The 19734-nt window shown below is 44.0% G+C and overlaps 2 protein-coding genes across 2 annotated transcripts; one reads left to right on the top strand and one right to left on the bottom strand.

Annotated features, from left to right (window-relative positions):
* Positions 1 to 5754: 5754 nt before the first annotated feature.
* Positions 5755 to 8100, top strand: LOC127342824 (pentatricopeptide repeat-containing protein At3g49240, mitochondrial). Its single transcript, XM_051368835.2, has one exon. The coding sequence runs from the start codon at positions 5836 to 5838 to the stop codon at positions 7828 to 7830; it is 1995 nt and encodes a 664-aa protein (XP_051224795.1). The 5' UTR covers positions 5755 to 5835; the 3' UTR covers positions 7831 to 8100.
* A 9830-nt stretch (positions 8101 to 17930) lies between these two features.
* LOC127338451 (amino acid transporter AVT1I-like) lies at positions 17931 to 19420 on the bottom strand. Its single transcript, XM_051364554.2, has 3 exons — positions 19261 to 19420; positions 18557 to 19170; positions 17931 to 18460 (listed from the first exon to the last, which is right to left on the bottom strand). Exons 1-3 carry the CDS (start codon positions 19418 to 19420, stop codon positions 17945 to 17947), a joined length of 1290 nt encoding a protein of 429 aa, XP_051220514.2. The 3' UTR covers positions 17931 to 17944.
* Between the last annotated feature and the right edge of the window lie 314 nt (positions 19421 to 19734).

The following is a 19734-nucleotide window of genomic DNA, read 5'->3' as shown; positions in this document are numbered from 1 at the left end:
TCTTCCCTAGGAGATCTCATGAAAGGTCGTTATTTTCTGTGATGTTTTTTCCTGTTATTGTGCCGTTAGAAGGGGAACATTGTTAGGTTAAATGCATGGTTGTGTTGTGCACTTCATTGGTGTCGTCTGCTTCCAATTATGTTCGAGCCGTTTCTCCGTCTTCTCATGATCTTGGCACCATTCTTGAAACTTCATCTGCCTAAGAGCCCCATAGTAGTGGGCATACCTAGAGTTTTATTGTGTCAATTACATTTTAACGTTGAAGTTGTTTCCACATTAACGGATCATTAATGATTTAAGTAAATAGGCAGCATAAGGTAACTTTTGATTGCTAAGCCATGGAATAATGTCACTGTTTCATTGCTCTTCCTTATTTATAAGGACTTCCAAATTGTTAGCACATTTGTTTTGGTTGTTTTTAATGCTTTAGGCTGGTCAAACTTCAGATAAGAAATTGCTACTCCTTCGGAAGCACAAGCTTGCTTTCCACATGTACTCTTACAAGTAATTTGATTATTTTGTATGAAAGAAGACATTACTTGGTATGCTCAAGTCTAGAACTTCAGTATTTAAGGATTATAAATCTCCTTACGAGGTTGGAGATGTAGATGTGAAATTCACTTTAAATTTCTCTTAGTGAAATCAAATAGGACCACTGGGCAGTAGGAGAAACCAAGTGTATTAATTTAATCGACTTACATGTGTAGCATCATCTGCCATGTAAATAAAATGGAGAGCTTTTGAGATTTCTCTCTATCTGCATTAGCTTGATATGTTGGCTTGATCTAGGTTATGTGGGATGCCAGTCATACAAGTAAGCTTTGTCTCGACAGAAATGCATCATAACATCCCTGAGCTTTTCCTCATGCTCATAATTTAATTAGTTATTTTGTTGTATATGTGGTATGCAATCTAAAATCTAAAGCAGCTGTAGGGGAATAATTTATGATTTATTTTTGCATTTTTGTAGTTTACGTGCCTTCCTTTATGGCTCTTCATACGCGGATGCTTTACCTCCGTTGTCTTGGCACCACTTATTTGTTTTAATGCACATTGTGAGGTATTCAGATGCTTTATGAGTGGATTGTTCTCATGAAATGAGTGGGTTTTCTGTTCAGCATTTCTTATTGTTTAGCTGATTGGAATGCTCATGACACCGGCATGCTTCAGATTTGTCCCCTGCAGCTGGGCGTTGGTGGTGGTGATGCTTATATAAGAAGGTTGTTGCAGGCCCTATGCTGGCCTATTATGTATCATCATCAGGGAGTCTTTTGAGGTAAGTCCACTTATTTTCCTCATTTTTGTTTGTCAGGTTGACTTTAGCAGTGCATTCCTCAAACAAGTAACTGTTTGAGTGCGCGCTGCTAATTGCGTTCATCTGAATGTGAAGTTCAGGTTTCTACTCTGCTAAATATACAAATTGAAGCTGGGGCCTTTAGCTAGCCTCATCCGTAGTGGTATCCACTGCAATCTACTGTGTCATGTGTGTTCAATGACATGCCAATAATTCTCATTTATTTTTGTCGTGCATCTAGGAAATTCATAATGCTTTATGTTCTTTTTGATTTTCATGATACATTTCGCACAGATGAGTTGGGGCACCACAGAGTTGGGTAATTATTTTGTTGACGCACGCAGTCACCAATGGCAAGGAGATCCTCTAATTTGCAACCGAAGCGACCCTCTGGTTCTCTTCTGACCCAGCGATAGGCGATAGCTCGGCGGAGGCGTGCGGCTTGTCCGCTGCGATCTGCACTGTCAGGGTGAAGTTGTGATGATAGGCACTCCAGGCACGCAAGGCAGGGGATTAAATAATACTCCAATTGTTCAAGAACTGAATCGTCAAATGAGCTGGGGAAATGAATGGATACCGCACAAAGCAAACGGATTAATGTCAAAGAAGCCCATCAGTCATCATTACTTAGCCCTCCTAAATGGAAGAAGGGAAGATAATTCGAAGGTCAGCACTAATAATGCGATGCGATTTTCTTAGCTTATCAACTACAGTAACATTGCGCAGCCCATCATAATGAAAGTTTGAGCTGGACGGTTAAATGCAACATACATAATCCAGTGCGTCCGAAGTTGATCAAATGGCTCTGATTATTTGAGGTGACGTGACTCATTGTGGAATCAGCTTGCAAACAATAAATACATATAGTGGGGATCAACTTTATAAATATTATAGATACGCTGATTTGAACTTGAAAAGGCAATTTGATAATCAAAATGGCACACCCCCTGCTGTGATGTACTCACAATCTTTTCTATTTATACATGTATCTTATACGCTGATTTGAACTTGAAAATGCCCTTTGTATCAAAGTGCCAGGGCAATAAGATCTTCAAATTGCTCCTGTAATGTAATGCTTATGATGGTTTAAACATCACCAAGATGGAACAATTGCCCAATAAAATTCATATTCCATGTGCATGACGTGTCATCAATCAGTTCAGAGACACAAGTATATTGCAAATCATCTTGATCTTGCACCGCTGGCTATGGTGTGGACGGTCTGCTAGTGATATAATTTTTGGAATCAAGGGTCCTACCATATCCGAACATTGCAACCATCTCCAATACGTCATATAACACCCTCCTTGAACACTTCTAGTCCTTTTAGGGTACTTCTACATACATAGCTCATATCCTCCATAGGTTTTGCATCAAGAAGATTTCCATTCAAAGAATATTTTGCACGAAGCACTTGAGAATGAAGTGATTCAAGTGACTGAATGAGTCTCCATCCCTTCCTAGCTAACATGCTAGGATAAAAGAATAGAGATCCTTAAAGCCCATGGCTCCCTCCTAGATATTCAATAATTGGGCGAGAAGAGCTCATAAGGTGCACCTTCGTGACTGCGGGCTCCCTAGAGGGCTCTGTTGTGGTACCATCCTGCGGAACTCACATCCTCCATAGCAGCCATCGCGAACACAGGTGTGCCTCCGGTTCCCAACTGCCGAGGCAGCTGCATTATCTACCCCGCGCCACAATCACTGACAAGCCGTTACATTCATGATCCAAAAGCGTGGTCTTCAAATTTTCAACTTCAAAGATTCTCTTTTAGACAATAGACTCCATTACTGATGGATACATGCACTCTATTTATTTTACTCCAAAAGTTCATACAAACTAACAATTCTAAATTGGTAGCAAACAATCATGGCACACACAAAAACCTCCATTCGGCTTAATATTGCACCACCCATCCCGAGCCATTGCATAAAAACACATCTTCTTGCAGATATAATCGTCAGTGCATGATATTGTAGTTTGGACATCCTTGCACTTCCATTGAACCGTATCTACATAAATAAATATTAAATGAAATTATAATATTATAACTATTGTAAAAAATTACCTTGAAACTATATTCATGTTAGAAACATGTCTCTTCTCCTTACCACATGACGCGAGAAGTGCCAACATAAATATAAGCACAATAGAAACAACGACGATTCTCTTGCAAGCCATGGTGAACACTTTGAATGGGAGTTGGATTGGCAGTACATGTATTTATAGGAAAATAAAAGTCGTGTGGGGGAGATTTTCCTTAGACACCTTTTGTGGGGCATTCATATTTCTTAATAGATTCACCACTTTTCACATTAGTTGTTTGTCTATTTTAACTCACAATAGATTTTAATTCATTATCCACGTTTGGCATTAGTTCTTGAGATTTAAAACATGTTTTAATTATCCATATCTCAGGACACAAATGCTTTATAATTAATCCAACAAAATTTAGTTCATAATGTTCATTTACATCCAAGATTTGCATTAGTTTGTAAAGTTTGGAAGAAGATTTCTATGACTATAAATGGATAAAACTAGTTAATGTGGCCCAATAGGTTTGGACACCTACTTTCCGTCTTATAGTAGTTATTTTTCTATCATTTATTTCCCTCACAATAAATTCTGTATCCAACTCCGGCATTAGTTTTCAGATTTGATATTTTCATGATGTTAATCCAATCAAACAAATCCTTTGTAGTTAATCCAACCAGATTTAGCTCATAATGTTTTCTTATATCTAAGATCTCCATTAGTTGTTGAAGATTAGATGCAAAACACTAGTTGGATAAAACTAATTCATGTCACTCAATAGGTTTGGCACCTCCTTTCCTACTCATATACTATTTATCTATTTTATTTTAGTTACCTAATTTTTTAGTTAATTACTTGCTTTGTTGCAATGAGGCGTCAGTCTACCATTCTAATAAATTCCGATAGAGAAAAGAAGGTGGCACATGATTGATAATTCAGAATCCTATGCGACGTCCTAGTTGGCACACAATCAATTTCTATACCATCATGTGCGACTTTGGCCTACGCTTGGGTGGATGTTAGTCATCTACGACTGGTTGTAACGTAATACATGTTAACTTTCGAGAAAAGGCGCCAATCAAAACTGATCCTTAATTTTTATATCGATTCAAATGTACGTTTTCGCATTTGGTTATGCTGGAAGCCTTAAGCTAGCTCCCTAATGGTATTATGCATTGAAGCCTTCTCAAATTGTATATTGTGTCTGTGTACATATCGCGCTATGTAATGATTAATAAATACGTGCTGTTTACTACGTTTGGGAGATGACTAGCATTTTTCAGTGTAGGTTTCTGTGTCAGATCCGCACTTAAAGTCAACGTAAATGGGCCCTGTTTCTGGTCAGCTGCGGCTATCAGATGTTTTGTCTAGAGTTGTGCAGATTGACCGCTTAGTTCCGATACCAGCCAAGAAGATCATTACCCTTTTACTGCAACGACAACTTGACAACAACGCCTCACCGCAAACACCAATCCCACCTCACAGGGCGCAACGACTGGGTACTTGCAGAACCCTTTTTGTCTATTTTGCTGCTATGCTTAGAAGTTAAACGCCATCAGTCCTTTAATATGTAGTATGTGTATTATGTAATGTAGTATGTGTAATAGTATGTAGCGTAATGTGAATAATCCACTGTAAAAATCTCCTTCTATGCCACCGTCTGTTTATATTCTGCATCATCATTTATATCACTGATGATAGCCCATCTTCTACGTTATCTGTTCATATCACCAACAACGATCATTCCCCGTTTAATTTTGACCTCACTGAATCGTTCTAATTCAAAATTAATGAGCTTCTCTACAAATACATAGTCACAGGAGCGGCGTGCCGTCGCGCCACTGTCTCCTAGTTTTGCATCACATACAATCAATGCTATGGAATAGATTGACTAAGTGTGTTGATGTTTGAAAATTGCGACTACGAGCCAAATAAGGCCAAACCCATCTACGATCGGTTTGTATCCGTTTGAGTCGAATTAGGACAGATACCCTGGTTAACACTTTGTTATTTTATTCGTCCCCTTTTCCCTTGCATAAATATACGAGATCGGCCATCTTATAGTCTTTTACCATATTTTGATTACCGGATTGCTAGCTCCCGGTTAGCCGGGAATTAAGTTAAAGCATACTTCTATTTTTTATGTGCATATTTGCTTAATAATCTTCTTCCGATCTTAGTTCGGTTTGAATCTGCTCCATATCCATAGTTCGATATAATTCGCATATCTGCGTCCGACCATTATTCTTTCCGATCCGAATCCGTTAAAAAATATGGTAAAAGATACGGTAATATCAATATCCGATCCGATCTATTTACAGGCTCTAAGCTTGTAGACATCTCCCAATCTGGCCCAGCCCAATATGTCAATAACGGGCCTGGATCCTCTCCGTCTTCTTCGGTTCTTTCCGTTCTTGTTCCTCTCTCTATTCGCCATTTCCCAGGAAGATCCCCAAATCCCTAGCTAAACCCTCGTCGGCTCGGCTCCCAGTGCTCCGTGGCCGCCATGGCGTTCTCGAAGCCCCTCTTCTCCCGCCTCCTCCCCCTCTCCCTCCGTGTCCCCATCCGGCCTCAGCACCGCCTCCTCTGCCTGGCCACCCCCACCGATCTCCCGGATGCCCCCACCGACGCCGCCGCCGAGCGCCGCCGCCGCAAGCGCCGCCTCCGCGTCGAGCCGCCGTCCTCCCGCGGGCCGGTCCCCCAGCGCACCCCCGGGGCACCACGCCCGGGATCCAACCGCAACGCCCTCAAGCTCCCCGAGCCCGCCTCGGTCCTCTCCGGCAAGCGCCTCGACCTCCACCACCGCATCCTCACGCTCGTCCGCGAGAACGACCTCGACGAGGCCGCGCTCCTCACCCGCCACTCCATCTACTCCAACTGCCGCCCCACCGTCTTCACCTGCAACGCCGTCCTCGCCGCGCTCCTCCGCCAGGCGCGCTACGCCGACTTCCTGTCCCTCCACCGCTTCGTCACCCAGGCCTCCGTCGCGCCCACCGTCGCCACGCACAACCTCTTCATCCAGGCCTACTGCGACTGCCGTCGCCCCGAAACCGCGCTCGAGCACTTCCGCCTCCTGCTCAAGGACGAATCCCCTGTCCTCCCCTCCCCCACCACATACCGCATCCTCGCCCGCTCCCTCGCCGAGAACGGCAAGCTCGACCTGGCGCTCGAGCTCAAGGACGGCATGCTCGAGCGTGGCCTCATCGCTCCCGACCCCCAGGTCTATGCGTTCGTCATGGGTGGTTTTGTGAACGCCGGGGATGGTGACACCACCGTCTCACTGTATGAGGAGCTTAAGGAGAAGCTTGGTGGAGGGCCAGTCCTTGACGGTGTGGTGTACGGGAACCTTATGAAGGGGTACTTTCTCAAGGGCATGGAGAAGGAGGCCATGGATTGCTACGCTGAGGTGCTTGGGGAGGGATCCATTGTCAGATTTGGGGCTGTTAGCTACAACATGGTGCTTGATGCGCTGGGGAGGAACGGGAAATTGGATGATGCAGTCCTGCTGTTCGATAGAATGTGCAAGGAGCATGACCCACCAAGGAAGATTGCTGTGAACCTTGGTAGCTTTAATGTGATGGTTGATGCCTATTGTCGCGTGGAAAGGTTCCAGGATGCAGTTGAGGTGTTTGGCAAAATGGGTGAGAAGAGGTGCGCACCAGATGCACTCTCCTACAATAGTCTGATTGACTGGCTGGGGAAGAATGAACTTGTTGGTGAGGCAGAAGCGCTCTATAAGGAGATGGGAGAGCGTGGTATTAACCCTGACGAATACACCTATGTCTTGCTCATTGAGTCCTTCTTCAGGGTTGATAAGGTGGATGACGCTGTTGGTTACTTCAATAAGATGTTCGATGTTGGTCTCAGGCCCAATGCCAATGCATTTAACAAAGTTATAGATGGCTTGGTGAAGGTTGATAGGATTGACGAGGCACAGCGGTTCTTTGACCTGATGCCTGAAAAGGAGGTCAAGCCAAACCTAGCTAGCTATGAGTTGCTGTTGAGGGCATACATCAATGTTGCAAAGTTGGATGATGCAATTAAGATGTCCAAGGGTATTCTATTGGATGAGAGTGTTGTGTTTACTGATGAATTGAAGGCACTTCTAGAGGACGCACTGGAGAAAGAGGGGAGAAATGGGGATATGACAAAGTTGTATGAGGATGTTGAGAAAGAAAAAGCAGAGGCAGCAGCACGCGCAGCTGAAGAGAAGGCTAGAGCAGAGGCTCTTGCTAAAGAAGAAGAGGAGAAGAAGAAGGCTGAGGCAAAGGCTAAGGAGGAATCGGCTGCCAGAGCCAGTCGAGCAGCTATTGATGCGGTGTTGGGTCGCAAGAGGCAAGGAGAAAATGATGAAGCTTCTGAGGGAACAAATGTTGAGGAAGCACAGGTTGTTGAATCCCACAGTGACACTGTTGGTACTGTAGGAGAACAAAATGAAGGTGACGACTCGAAGAAAGAGTCTGGTGATGCATCGTCGCAGGTCATAGCTTCATCTTCTTGAGGTTCTTTGTTGTACCTCAGTAATGATTAGTTTCAGTTCAATAGTACAAAAAATGATTAGAAGAGCTTCTATGAGATAATTATGTCGATGGTTTGAATGGAATTTACATGTTATGAGAGCTCCCACTGATTGTATGCTGGAATCTTTATGTACCACATCTCTTATTTCGGAGATAGCACAACAAATTTCTGTATCTCTGTGATCACTAAATTTATTATGTCATGATCACAGACAAGATAAATTCTCCTTTTCACAATCTTTATTCCGCAAGTGTAAAGTGACCATCTCTGTTTATTGAACTTTAGTGCTGCTTATTAAGATTGATTATTGTGCCAGCAATCCGGCAAGGACCTTTAGTTTTGGCAGTTTAACATTTTCAGTGGTTCCAATGCTTAAGTCAAAGTATGAAACATGCTCTTTTTCAATAAGGCAAGGAAGGGAGCTTGCAGGTATTATATTCTTCACATTGGAATTTCGTTCCTTAGTCTACACTGAAATGCAGGTAGTAGGCCAACACCTTGTCAGTAATTGCACTGTTTTGGACTTGATGTTGGTACACAATTTTGAACACTGCGGGGTTGCACATGTTTTGACCATGGGCACCATCCTTTTCTTTGTTCTTTTTGACCATTGGATTAAACTAAATTCTTACCCTGCTTGTTCAGGTGATTTTCTGTTTCTTGGCAAATATGCTCTCTGTTGCCATTTCCTGTGTGAGCATTGGATTAAACTATATTAGTATGTATGAATGCCCTTGGGGTTAGGAAATATATGTGGGTTTTCATGTGAGCTGTAGATGTGAGAGTGCCCAGTTGCCAGCTGTTTGTGATTCACCTTCCTTTGATAGGTTACCACGAAAGGGCTTGGCTCAGTTTTAGTGATGGCAGCCGGTTGCTCTATGAAGAGTGTGCACTACTATGGTTAAAAGGCATGAGGCTGATTGAGGCATATGAGGGACCTTCTGGGTCGTTCAAACTTTGTCTGATGGATATGTGTTGCATTTGTTGTTGCACCCTTCATGTGGCCGCTATTCCCCTTACCACACCCGGAAGTCCACATGCAGTTCTGCACATATGCACATTCACAGATCCTTGTCAGCACTGGAATGGTTAAGCCACCTGGATGTTTTAAGCATTGAAAGAATACAGTACGGGTCCCCTTACTGTTCAGCAAAGAAAGTTTTAATTCACATATCCAATCAACTCTCTATGGCCCCAACATTTGCATTGCCAGTTTGATGATATAAAACCTTCACATGTTTATGTTCAAGTTTAGTTTGAAATCCTAGGAGCTGTATCTTTCAGGCTGTCGTTGTTGGAACCAGACTGTCGACACTTTTGGTGTGTGCTGGTGGATAACCTGGGAAGGAGGAGGCCAGCATGGAGCTAGCGATGGAGATCAAGCTGACTGTACCATGTGGTACCCTTCATTGCTGTCCACCTCACCGCCGTGCTGCAAGCCCACCGAGTCTGCTAGCTTCGGCGCTGACAAGTCCTTCATTATCATGCTTAACAATTGCTACCTTTTAAAGCATGGTGAGAAACCCTATAACTGCTGATTCCGACATGTCTTTTTTATTTATCCATGTGATTTGCGAATCATATTGGTGCTGTTGTCCTTGTTCTGGCTGTGATGATCATAGGGCCTGAGGTTATGAAGGTGATGTCTACAAAATAGGAGGTGTTGTTGCCTTTGTTGTACTGGCTATAATGATCACAAGGCCTGTAATTTTGAAGGTGATGTTTACAAAATAGGAGGAGATACCGCTTAACCGTTGATTCCAACATGCCTTCTTTATCTATCCATGTGATTTGGGAATGATCTGGGTGCTGTCATGTTCTGTTGGTGGTGGTGATCATAGGGCCTGTGATTATGATGCGACTTTCACAACAGAGGATATACCTATATACCTCTATGGAGATCCTGTGAGTGCTTATCCTAACTGAATTCCTCCTTACTCTTATCTTTCTCCTTAAATGTGCCCATAGAATATTTTTAATCTAGAACATTTGCTCTTGTACTCGAAACGGGTGCATGATTTTATTTTTTTCTCCCTGATATCATGGCTGTCTGTCTAGCATTTGAACCCAAAGCAATATCTGTTCAGCAAAAAGGTTTGTCGCCTAGAAGCTACTGCGCTCTGTTGCTGTGGCAAGTAGTATAAAAAAAAGTTTCCCCAGCTTATAACAGTTTGCTATTGCACTAGGCTAGAAGAAGACAATTCCAAACATTTATATCTTCTTCGGGACTGGCTGACAGGTTTTATTTCTAGGCATAGTATGGGGGTGCATGCCTTAGAAGGGTAAACATGAGGATCCTAGCTGTTGAAATTCTGTCCATAATGCATTTTACACCCACTCATCTTCACTGCATTCAGGATTTACTCTATTTGATTGGCACACTAAATACAAAAGGCCTTCTCATTTACTCTGACCAACTCCCTTCTATGTTAATGACATATGAACTATTCTTCACTATTTACTTTCTGGCGGTACCCTCTGCATGACAGTTAAAAAGATTGTTTTAATGAACTTTCTTGCTACTTACTGAATTATACTTCTTATTGCTCCGGAGAAGTGAGAGACCAAATTATAGTTGGAGAAGGTAGTGGCATGGGGTGGAAGCATACCACAGCCTTTTCTCTTGATTTCTGTGACCAACTCCCTTCTCATTTTCTGTGACCACTTAATACAAAAGGCCTTCTCATTTTCTGTGACCAACTCCCTTCTATGTTAATGGCAGATGAACTATTTTTTACTACTATATTTAGTTTCTGACTGGTACCCTCTGCACTCCAGTTAAAAAGATTGTTTTAATGAACTTTCTTGTTACATACTTTCACTTCTCATTGCTCCGGAGAAGCGAGAGACTGGATTGTAGTTCACTTCTCTTTGCTCCGGAGAAGGGAGTGGCAGGGGGTGAAAGCATACTGGATCCATAACCTTTTCTCTTGATATCTTTTAGAATCCTCTTCTCTCTACTATACTGGTTCAAGGACATTTCTCAATCCATATTCTGTTATGTGATCTGCCCATCCAAATGAAACAGCTAGCCCACCCTCTTCTACTATGGGATATTTTATAAAATTATTACACTATCTATTGTTGCAAGTACTTTAACTATCTGCTGTTTCCTGTTTGACTGTTTCCATCCAAGGGAATCTATGTAATCTGTCAGTAGCCACACCAAATTACCAGATCATGCCTGCTATAGAACTGTTGATTATATTGAATTTGGTTGCCACCTCCCTGAACTTTTCAGCCTTTCTGAAGGGTTTTTTATGAACAGGGGGGATCTATTAAAATAGGGAACATATTTGTTACATTTGGTTAAGGCCAGTTCCATCACGCAGATAGGAACTGCACCATGGAGCACAGTGCGCACACTCACACTTCTCCGTAGCTAACTTTGCCAGACCTTGTGCTATATAGTTGCCGGTTCTCATTACATAGGCCCTTTTACACTCCTGCACACTGGTCTTCAGCTGTCTAGCTTCTTGATAAAGATACTGGCAGTTTAATCTGCTCTCTTCAGTTGAGTTTATGGTTACTGCTACACCTGCACAGTCAGTTTCCAAAATAAAACGTTCCCCGGTATGTCGATGGGCTAACCAGAGCCCCTCAATGCAAGCAGCAGCCTCGGCCTCTTCCACTGAATCACATCAGCCAATGTACTTCCAAGTGGACATCAAGATGGGATGAATCCAGCTCCCAAGTTAGCTTGACCATTCATAGTGTTAAAACTTTCATCCACATGCACTTTTACCTTTCTGGAGCTCTGTTAAGGTGTCACAGAATTTAGTGAGAGCATTCCTGCCCCAGGAGGATAATTATTGTTGCCTGAATATTTGATAATTTAAGCCTGAAGGTAAGCTAGCTTGTTGAAAATCCTTCTGACTATCCCTATGCATCCCATTGCTGGCTTAGGTCTGTAGATGCTTAATTGTTAATGTTTTACTTATGTTAATGATAGTTTTTAGTGCTATTGTCTATCTCAAAATTCTGGATGTCACATTTGCAGATCACAGGAAGTTGTCTTGTCTACACTGGAAGATACTTAATTCTGTTAATAGGCCTGATTGACCCTTGCTGGGTAGAAAATGATGGTTCAGAGGTTAGTCCAAAACTCAACATTTTTGTTTAAAAGTAGAAAAACCGGCGTATTGTTGCGGGAAATTTTAGTACATACAATGACAATTTTGTTGAAATCTGTATACAATAACTACATAAATATATAAATGTATTTGCAAAAAGTATGATATGTATGAACGGTTATAATATTTAAATTTTGTATCTTTTGGCAAAAACTCTCTCTATCCAAAAGTCCAACTACTTTTAATCGCTAATGAATATGAAGTATAGAGCTTAACATATGATCACAACTATAATTAAGTTCTAAGGTATCCATACTTAATTCAAAGATATTTGTTGGCACCTGATTAATCACAAGTAAATTGGCCTTGTGTTCTAAGCTCGTGACGACTGGTCCAAAGACTTCAATATCTGTAGGCCTTTAGAATAGAATACATAAATTGAGTGGCCTGCAATATTTAAGAACAGATACTGACAAAAAACTTACTAAAAAAATAGGGAACAAAGCACGATATGGTGAAATCAGTAGCTAGTTATTTCCACCAGCAATTGAAGAAAATGATGATGTCCACACTCACCTAAATTCCAGTTAGCTGATATCAGAACCATTCCAATCGATGAGCTTCCAACTACTCCCCTCTTAGGAGGCATGTACTCTTATTCCATGCAATGAAAAGAAACCGCATTGTCATTGCGTTTTCTCGAAAAAAAGCTTCCAACTACTCCCTCTGTTCCAAAATAAATGTCACGGATTTGTCTAGATTCGTATGTATCTAGACATGTTTTAGTGGTGGATACATACAAATCTAGATAAATTTGTGACATTTATTTTGGAACGGAGGTAGTACAACCTGAGTCCTTGCAAACTCATCTTTCCTATGAGGCTTGAACGCAAAAGGAAAATAAAATGCATATAACCTAAACTAATGAACTTGTGTCACTTGACTGGAAGTCTGGAACGTGAACTTCGATGGACCACTGGGTTATTTCTCCTACGGCAGAGCACATCAATACATGTATTCCACTAATTTACCTACGCTCAATAGTTTGGCAGAAACAACAGACCATGCAGGTAGGGAACTTTACCTAGTGCTTCATAGCTTGCTGCAGTTCCAGGAACTTGGTGGCCTGGACGGGGCAGCTCCAGGGGGCAGGGCGAGCACCTCCTCTATATAGATATAAAGATATGCAACGAGCCTATTGGCGCGGCCGTGTCATGTGAGACAATGATGGATAGAGAGAAGGCGTTGGGAGGGGCATGGATAGAGGAGAATTAGCTTAGGCGGGGAGGCGCTGAGATTGAGAAAGGACTGGAGAGGGAGGGAGAAGATGCCACTAGCTTAAGTGGATGTTGATTTTCTTTTCTAGATTCACAGGGACACCATAGATATTTGGTACAAAGTAAGGCTAAAAACGACTAGGAGTTCAGAAGCAGCAAGCTGCAGAAAGAAAAGAGCTCTAGAACTAAATAGCAACACTCCAGAAGCTCACATCAGAACACGAGCTGGAGAACAAAACAGACCAAAACGACTCAGGTTATTTCTCAGGTCCTAGCCAAAACCTTCTCAACTCGCGAAACAGTAGATCACCAACATCTTCAGCCCCTCTACCGCCAAAACTGCCACAAGATTCGGCAGTTGGAAAAGCTACGTCACATCACCACCTGGATCGAAGAGCTCTCCTCTGGGTAGGTATGCCAGCGATGCTCGACCACCATGAGCTGCTCCTTCTGCAGATGTCTTCCAAGTGGAAACCCACCTAAAATCTGTGCAGTTTAGCTGGGCATCAGCCAGCGGCTTCTTGAGTTTGGCGGTCAACCAGTCCATGAACTGTCCACATTTTTCTCCCTCCAGCTCCTTGAAGGGGACTTTCCAGTTTCTGTGATATGTCAGAACGAGGCGCCACACCTGTTTCATGTTTATCCAGGTAACTCGATTAAAAACTATGGTATTTCTATTGCTCCACACACAGCAAGGACGGCAGAAGTAACTACATTAAAATGCATAAATGTTTTATTTTTTCTCGAACACACGCCTAAGCGAGTGTCTTTGTATATTAGAAGGAGCCGCAAAGAGGCGGAAAAAAGTACAAACTGTAGCAGTGCTACAAGAGAAAGGCAGAGAAACAAAAGAAAGGAACTAAAAGACAAGGACACAAAGAAGAAAAGAAGAAGAAAACTATACATGGGTTAACCCAACGGCCAGGGACTCAGGGAGAGTCTGGAGGTCGAGCATGGAGAGGTAAGCGACGCAACTCCTTGGCGCCGGCAAGAATCCATAGCCGAGCCTCTTCAAGGATAGAGAGTGAGAGATCCAAGTGACAAGGGCTCAGGCTGTTGAAGACGACATCATTCCTGGATTTCCAAATTCTCCACAGGGTGAGGATGATGATGGACCTTGCAGCCTTGAGCAGGCTGGGGACGACACGAGTGGCAGCCATCTCAAACCAAGACGAGAAAGTCTCATCCGGGCCTGGCAAGCAGGCCTGCAAGCCAAGTCTAGACAGGGAATGGAACCAGACTTGTTTGGCAAAAGGGCATTGCAGCAGAAGATGACTAATTGACTCAGATTCTTGATCACAAACAGCACAGGTGTCAGAAGTAGACAGGCCATGTCGCAGCCTGCGCTCACCGGTCCAGCAGCGATCAGCCGCAGCAAGCCAAGCAAACACTTTGCTCTTGAGGGGAGCCCAGCAATCCCAAATGGCCAAATGGTGCGGAGATAAAGTTCTTCCGGCAAAAAGGGCACTGTACGCAGACTTGCTAGAGTATAGACCAGAGCTTGAGAGATTCCAGATGAACTCATCTTCAGTGGCAGGCGACAGCACTTGAGCTTCAGTAAGATCGACCAAAAGCAAAAACTGCAGAACCCCTTATTGCATAACCATTTTGGAAGCAATAGATTCAAAGTCAGTGACACCAATATCAAAAACTTCAGAAACATCTTCCTGAAGTATTCTATCTACTAGCAATCAAAGAAAAGATGCTTGACTGACTCAGTTTCTTTAAAAAGATCATATTCTAATGGCTTAGGCACGCCCCTCCTTCTCAGACTGCCTGAGCAGCCCATATCACCCCTTCCCAGAAGGTGGAAGGGCTAGCATCATGGCAGTAGAGGATCTTAGGATCCTTAGTGTTGATAGTTTTGCCCAAGATACAACACATGAACAGAGGGTAGAAGAAACACACACGCTTTGGCACCCACGCACCTCTTGTGTCTTTTCTGTATTTCTTCACATCTAATGAACTTGATTACATGGGATTAAATAGAGCAGCTAACACACCCACTAGCTAGCATGCACACGCACTGGTCAAGCCACTAACGGTTTGACCCACTAATCACTCCACTAACGCACGCACACACGTACATACTTTGAGTCGTTTGCAAGTTTGCAGATCATACTGGATAAGCTCTCACTTGGTGCATGCCACAACTGCCTGCGCCCACTTCTTGCTCCATCTCTATCTGCTACACAACTCGGCCGCCGAGACTCTCCTCAGTCTGACACATGCAGCTAACTCACACAGCACATTTAGCTTTGCATTGTGTACCTGAACGCAACTCTACACGCACACACTGCTGCAGCTTCGACTATATGCATGAACAAGAGTTAAACATGATGAAACTCTAAACTTAGTACTAATAACAAGATTTGTTCCAACAAGTGTTATACTTGGCATCAATGATCTTTTTTCCAGAGAGTACCCTCTCCTTGGATGTATCTCTTGACCTAAGTACCAGTGAAACAAGTTAGGAATCCCTAGGCCCCCAAATTCCTTTTTCATGCAAATTGAAGGCCAGTTAGCTAGGCGAATATTGTTATTTCCTTCCTCATAACTCCACCGGTGATCTAACTGAGTGTTGATTAACTTCAGAGCCCACTTTGCGAACTTAAAGAAGGACAACTTATATATGGGAATACAAGATAGAAGTGCCTGGATCAGAGTCCTTTTAGCTGCAGAAGATAAAAGTTCTATCAGTTAAAGGTTGAAATCAAATATGGTCTGAGGGTAATGTAATGTGGCTGTTTGATTCCATAGGTGCACTGGGGGCTGCGCTGGAATAATTGGGTTGTTGTGGTAATGGTGACGACGTGGATGAATGGGAGGTGAGGAAAAATATGTAGTGATATGCTGTGGGACCGAAGGAGACTTGCTGACGTGGCAGGGCTGCATGGACAGCAAAAATAGTTAGTGGGTTGCAATTATTTAGGAATACAAGATCGTGTGACTCAAAGTGTGTAACCAATTCATAATCACTTAATAATGCAGGCAGTTACCTAAGTTGGTCTCTCAATTTCCAGGATATATGTCAATTACAAAAACGTGCCAACTATCTTGCAGGATTACCGTTGTTAGCTCATACATGCTTGATGTCTTCTTTGGAATCCTCTGATAATGTTAGGCTACAAAGAAGCTGAAGCTATTTCTATCATGTATATTCTCCTCTAATCATGTTAGTGCCTGTATTACAGGACAAGCTATTTGGTCTGCGAGCTGTATCATCTCGTCATTCAGCAACAATGCAATGCTTGAGCTGTTGAGCACCAGAAATGTAGCATATGCATCGCTTTTACTCATTCATGCACAGGACTATCTGTACATACAGAACCTCATATTGTGTTGTTCCATTTGTGGATGCACTTTACTCTTCCGTGTGCTGCTACTCTTTTTGTACTATGCCGAGGAAGATCTTCAATCTCGGCCACATCTTAACACTTCTTATTCCAAAATGCAGGGATTGTTTTTAATTCCTGCAGTTGGCCTACGTGATGGATGAGCCCTTGGTGATGATTAATTCAGCTGGAATCTTTTGGGCTTTGGACAGTATGCTCGCTCGGTGTATGAGGCTTTTCTTCACCGGCACGGTGGAATTCCTGCAGTGGCGTGCCATTTGGGGCGGATGGGTTCTTCTGAATGCATGATTGCTGGTTGGCCATGGCAAACCAGTTTGCCTCACCTGCCAGGGTGCCCATTTACCGACCAGACGATGTCCCATCTACGCTCAGAGTGCGTCTTCGCCAGACAGGTATGGATCCAAGTACTAAGTCAATTCTCTCTCCAGTCAATTTTACTGCAACCTGTAGATGTTTTGGTCTATTGGTTGGAGACGGCCGCCGACTGGGCTGGGGCGAATAAAACCAAAGGTGTGCGCTTGCCGTTTTCGCGCACAATGTGGCTTATATGGTGGCTTCTGAACGACCACGGCTTTGACAGCGCCATCCCCGGTTCGTTGGTGCTGGTAGACTATCCTTCCAGAGGCGAAACTTTGAATGCTCGTTGGTGCCAAAGCTCTCAGGAGGCTGCCACAACATGCTCGGCCACTAGATGCGATTCAGTAGCTCTCTTAGGGTCGATATATGCATTTATTTCCCTTTGTTTCTTCCACTTCTACCATTTCCCCCCCTTTTTGGTTATATTTTTTGTCTGCAAGACCATCGTCATGTTGAGAAAAGCAACACCTGTGCATATAGTCGATAATGGATTATGGGTTTGCACAAGATACATCAACGGCTCTTCCTACATTCACGACGCGTACACTCACAGACAACTCACTGTTAAGGCAACAGTGCCTTGTGCACACATCACAGAACACCTGATCACTGGTGAGTGCAGTGCTTGATATGACCTTGATACAAAAATTGCAGAAGAAAGCAGTAACAAAGAAAATATTGGGAGTTCTTGATTCTATAGGAGTACAACCAGAAGAACCATTGTTAGAGTTATCAATCAATTCTGTAAAAGAGAAAAATGTTAGGAGTTATTTTTCAATTCTGTAAAAGAGAAAAGTGCTGGGAGTTAGCAATTCTACAGAAGGAGAAGCAAAATGTTAGGAGTCGCCATTTCTGTACAAGAGCAGGATGCAGCTCTGTCAGCGGCAACCACCATGTTTTGTTCACACGCATTCCAGGAAGCAAGATAAAATAACCGATAAGCAACTCTGCCTCAAAATTGCATTACAGATCTCGACGTTTGTCAATCAAACAAACAAACAAATGGGGGGAAATTGTTTCGCCGTCAGAAGTCAGAACGTGCCTATAATCTGGTGCACGGAGGTGTAAGTGCCTACAACAGCAACGCACACTCCGATGACGAGTATGCCGATGATCGCCACAACCTCGAAACGGTGGACTCCTGACCTGGGCATGTAGATCTGGAGGTAGCTCAGGCACGGGAAGAGGACGGCGACGATGACGTTGAGGGAGGATCCGGTGAATGACATGAGGTATCCGAAGAAGGGCACGGTGGACGCGACCACCACCGTGCTGGCGAGCACGGCGGTGCTGATGAGCACCCTGGTCAGGCCCCTCTCGGCGATGGGCAGCTTCGCCTCGATCGCCTCCGCGATGGGCTGGATGACGAGCGCGTACTTGGCCAGCGGGTTGATCAGGGTCGTCAGGATGGCCACCTTGGTGTACATCTTGCCTGTGGGCAGGTTCAGCGTCACCTGTGCCTGCACGTCGTCGCCGTAGAGCAGGTAACCCAGGATCGCTGTCAGTGCGTAGTTCAGGCTGCACAATACAGAAGAGATCAACAGGACCTGCACATTGGGATCAGAGGAACTGGAGTGAATCAAGCGATCAGTTATCACTGTCTGTACGCATAAATTAATTAGCCTGATAAACTCGACGGATACCTTGGGAAAATCCTTGTTTTTCTTCATCGAGGAGTACACGGTCGGGAAGACGCCGTGGCCGGAGAAGCAGACGAAGTAGAGGCTGAGGGAGGTCGGCAGACCTTTCACGTTCAAGACGGTGCTGGCCTTCCTTGCGTGGAAGCCATGCTCGGCGGCTATGGCGGCCCAGGCAAGGGACGCCGTCAAGGCCACCGAGGCCACGAGCCCGACCGCAGACACGTATGCGAGCACGCTGAGATCCTTGAGCCATGTCGTGGGGAGAATGACAGCGGCGGCCACAAGCACGAAGAGCTGCTTCCCCTGCACCCGGCAGCCCGCGAGGTCGAAGCTTGCGCCAGGGAAGAGCTTGTCGAGATTGTCGCCCTCGAGGATGAGGAAGCTGACGGCCACGAGGTAGAGCTCGATGTACATGATGACGCCGATGGCTCTCCGGCCGTGGGGCCCGAAGGCGAGCTGCCCAATGTCGGGGTAGCTCCTGACGGAGTCGTCTGCGCGCATGCAGCGGTCGATGAGCTTGCCCGTGTAGTAGCAGATCGCGCCGACGAGGACGAAGAGCGCCAGGCTTAGCCACCCACCCTGCGACAGCGCGTATGACACGGACAGCATCCCGATGCCTAGAAGCAAGAAGATCAATGCGTTATACAGACGCAAATGGCGAAAACAAACGCAAGAAGAATACACATCGATTGGGCATTGAGGCGTGCCTGAAATTACATTGCTGAGGTTGAGGCAGCTCCTCCAGAAGGACGTGCCGGAAATGCGAGCAGGGAGGAGCTGCGCCTCCTTGTCGTCGTCTTGTGGACTCCATTGCTCATCTTTGCCCGGGAGCAGGGGTTCGGCTGGAGAGGTCTCCTGCGCCGCCATTGCCGCCGTGCGCTGCAGGGTAAATCAGAGGAGGATTTTACGAGTAGGGTTTGGCATGCCGTTACGGTTCCTAATCTGAAGGAGTCGTTTTCAGAAGCAAGAAACAAATACAATACAAATTATTTAAGATTTTTCCTATTACCTAGATTCTATCAACTGCTTGTCCAAAATAAAAAATAAAAAAATAGATTCTATCAAACTGGCCCTGGATGGAAAATGGAGAAAATTGTAAAAATATATTATTTATAATTAATTAATTCCAACGTATCTTAAGTTCATATACATATCTGCAAAACACATTAGAGCACTTATCA

This window comes from Lolium perenne, chromosome 3 (assembly GCF_019359855.2).
Source record: "Lolium perenne isolate Kyuss_39 chromosome 3, Kyuss_2.0, whole genome shotgun sequence".
NCBI classification, from domain to species: domain Eukaryota; kingdom Viridiplantae; phylum Streptophyta; class Magnoliopsida; order Poales; family Poaceae; genus Lolium; species Lolium perenne.
The sequence above is the reverse complement of the archived record's forward strand: the minus strand, read 5'-3'. Positions and strand labels throughout refer to the sequence as shown.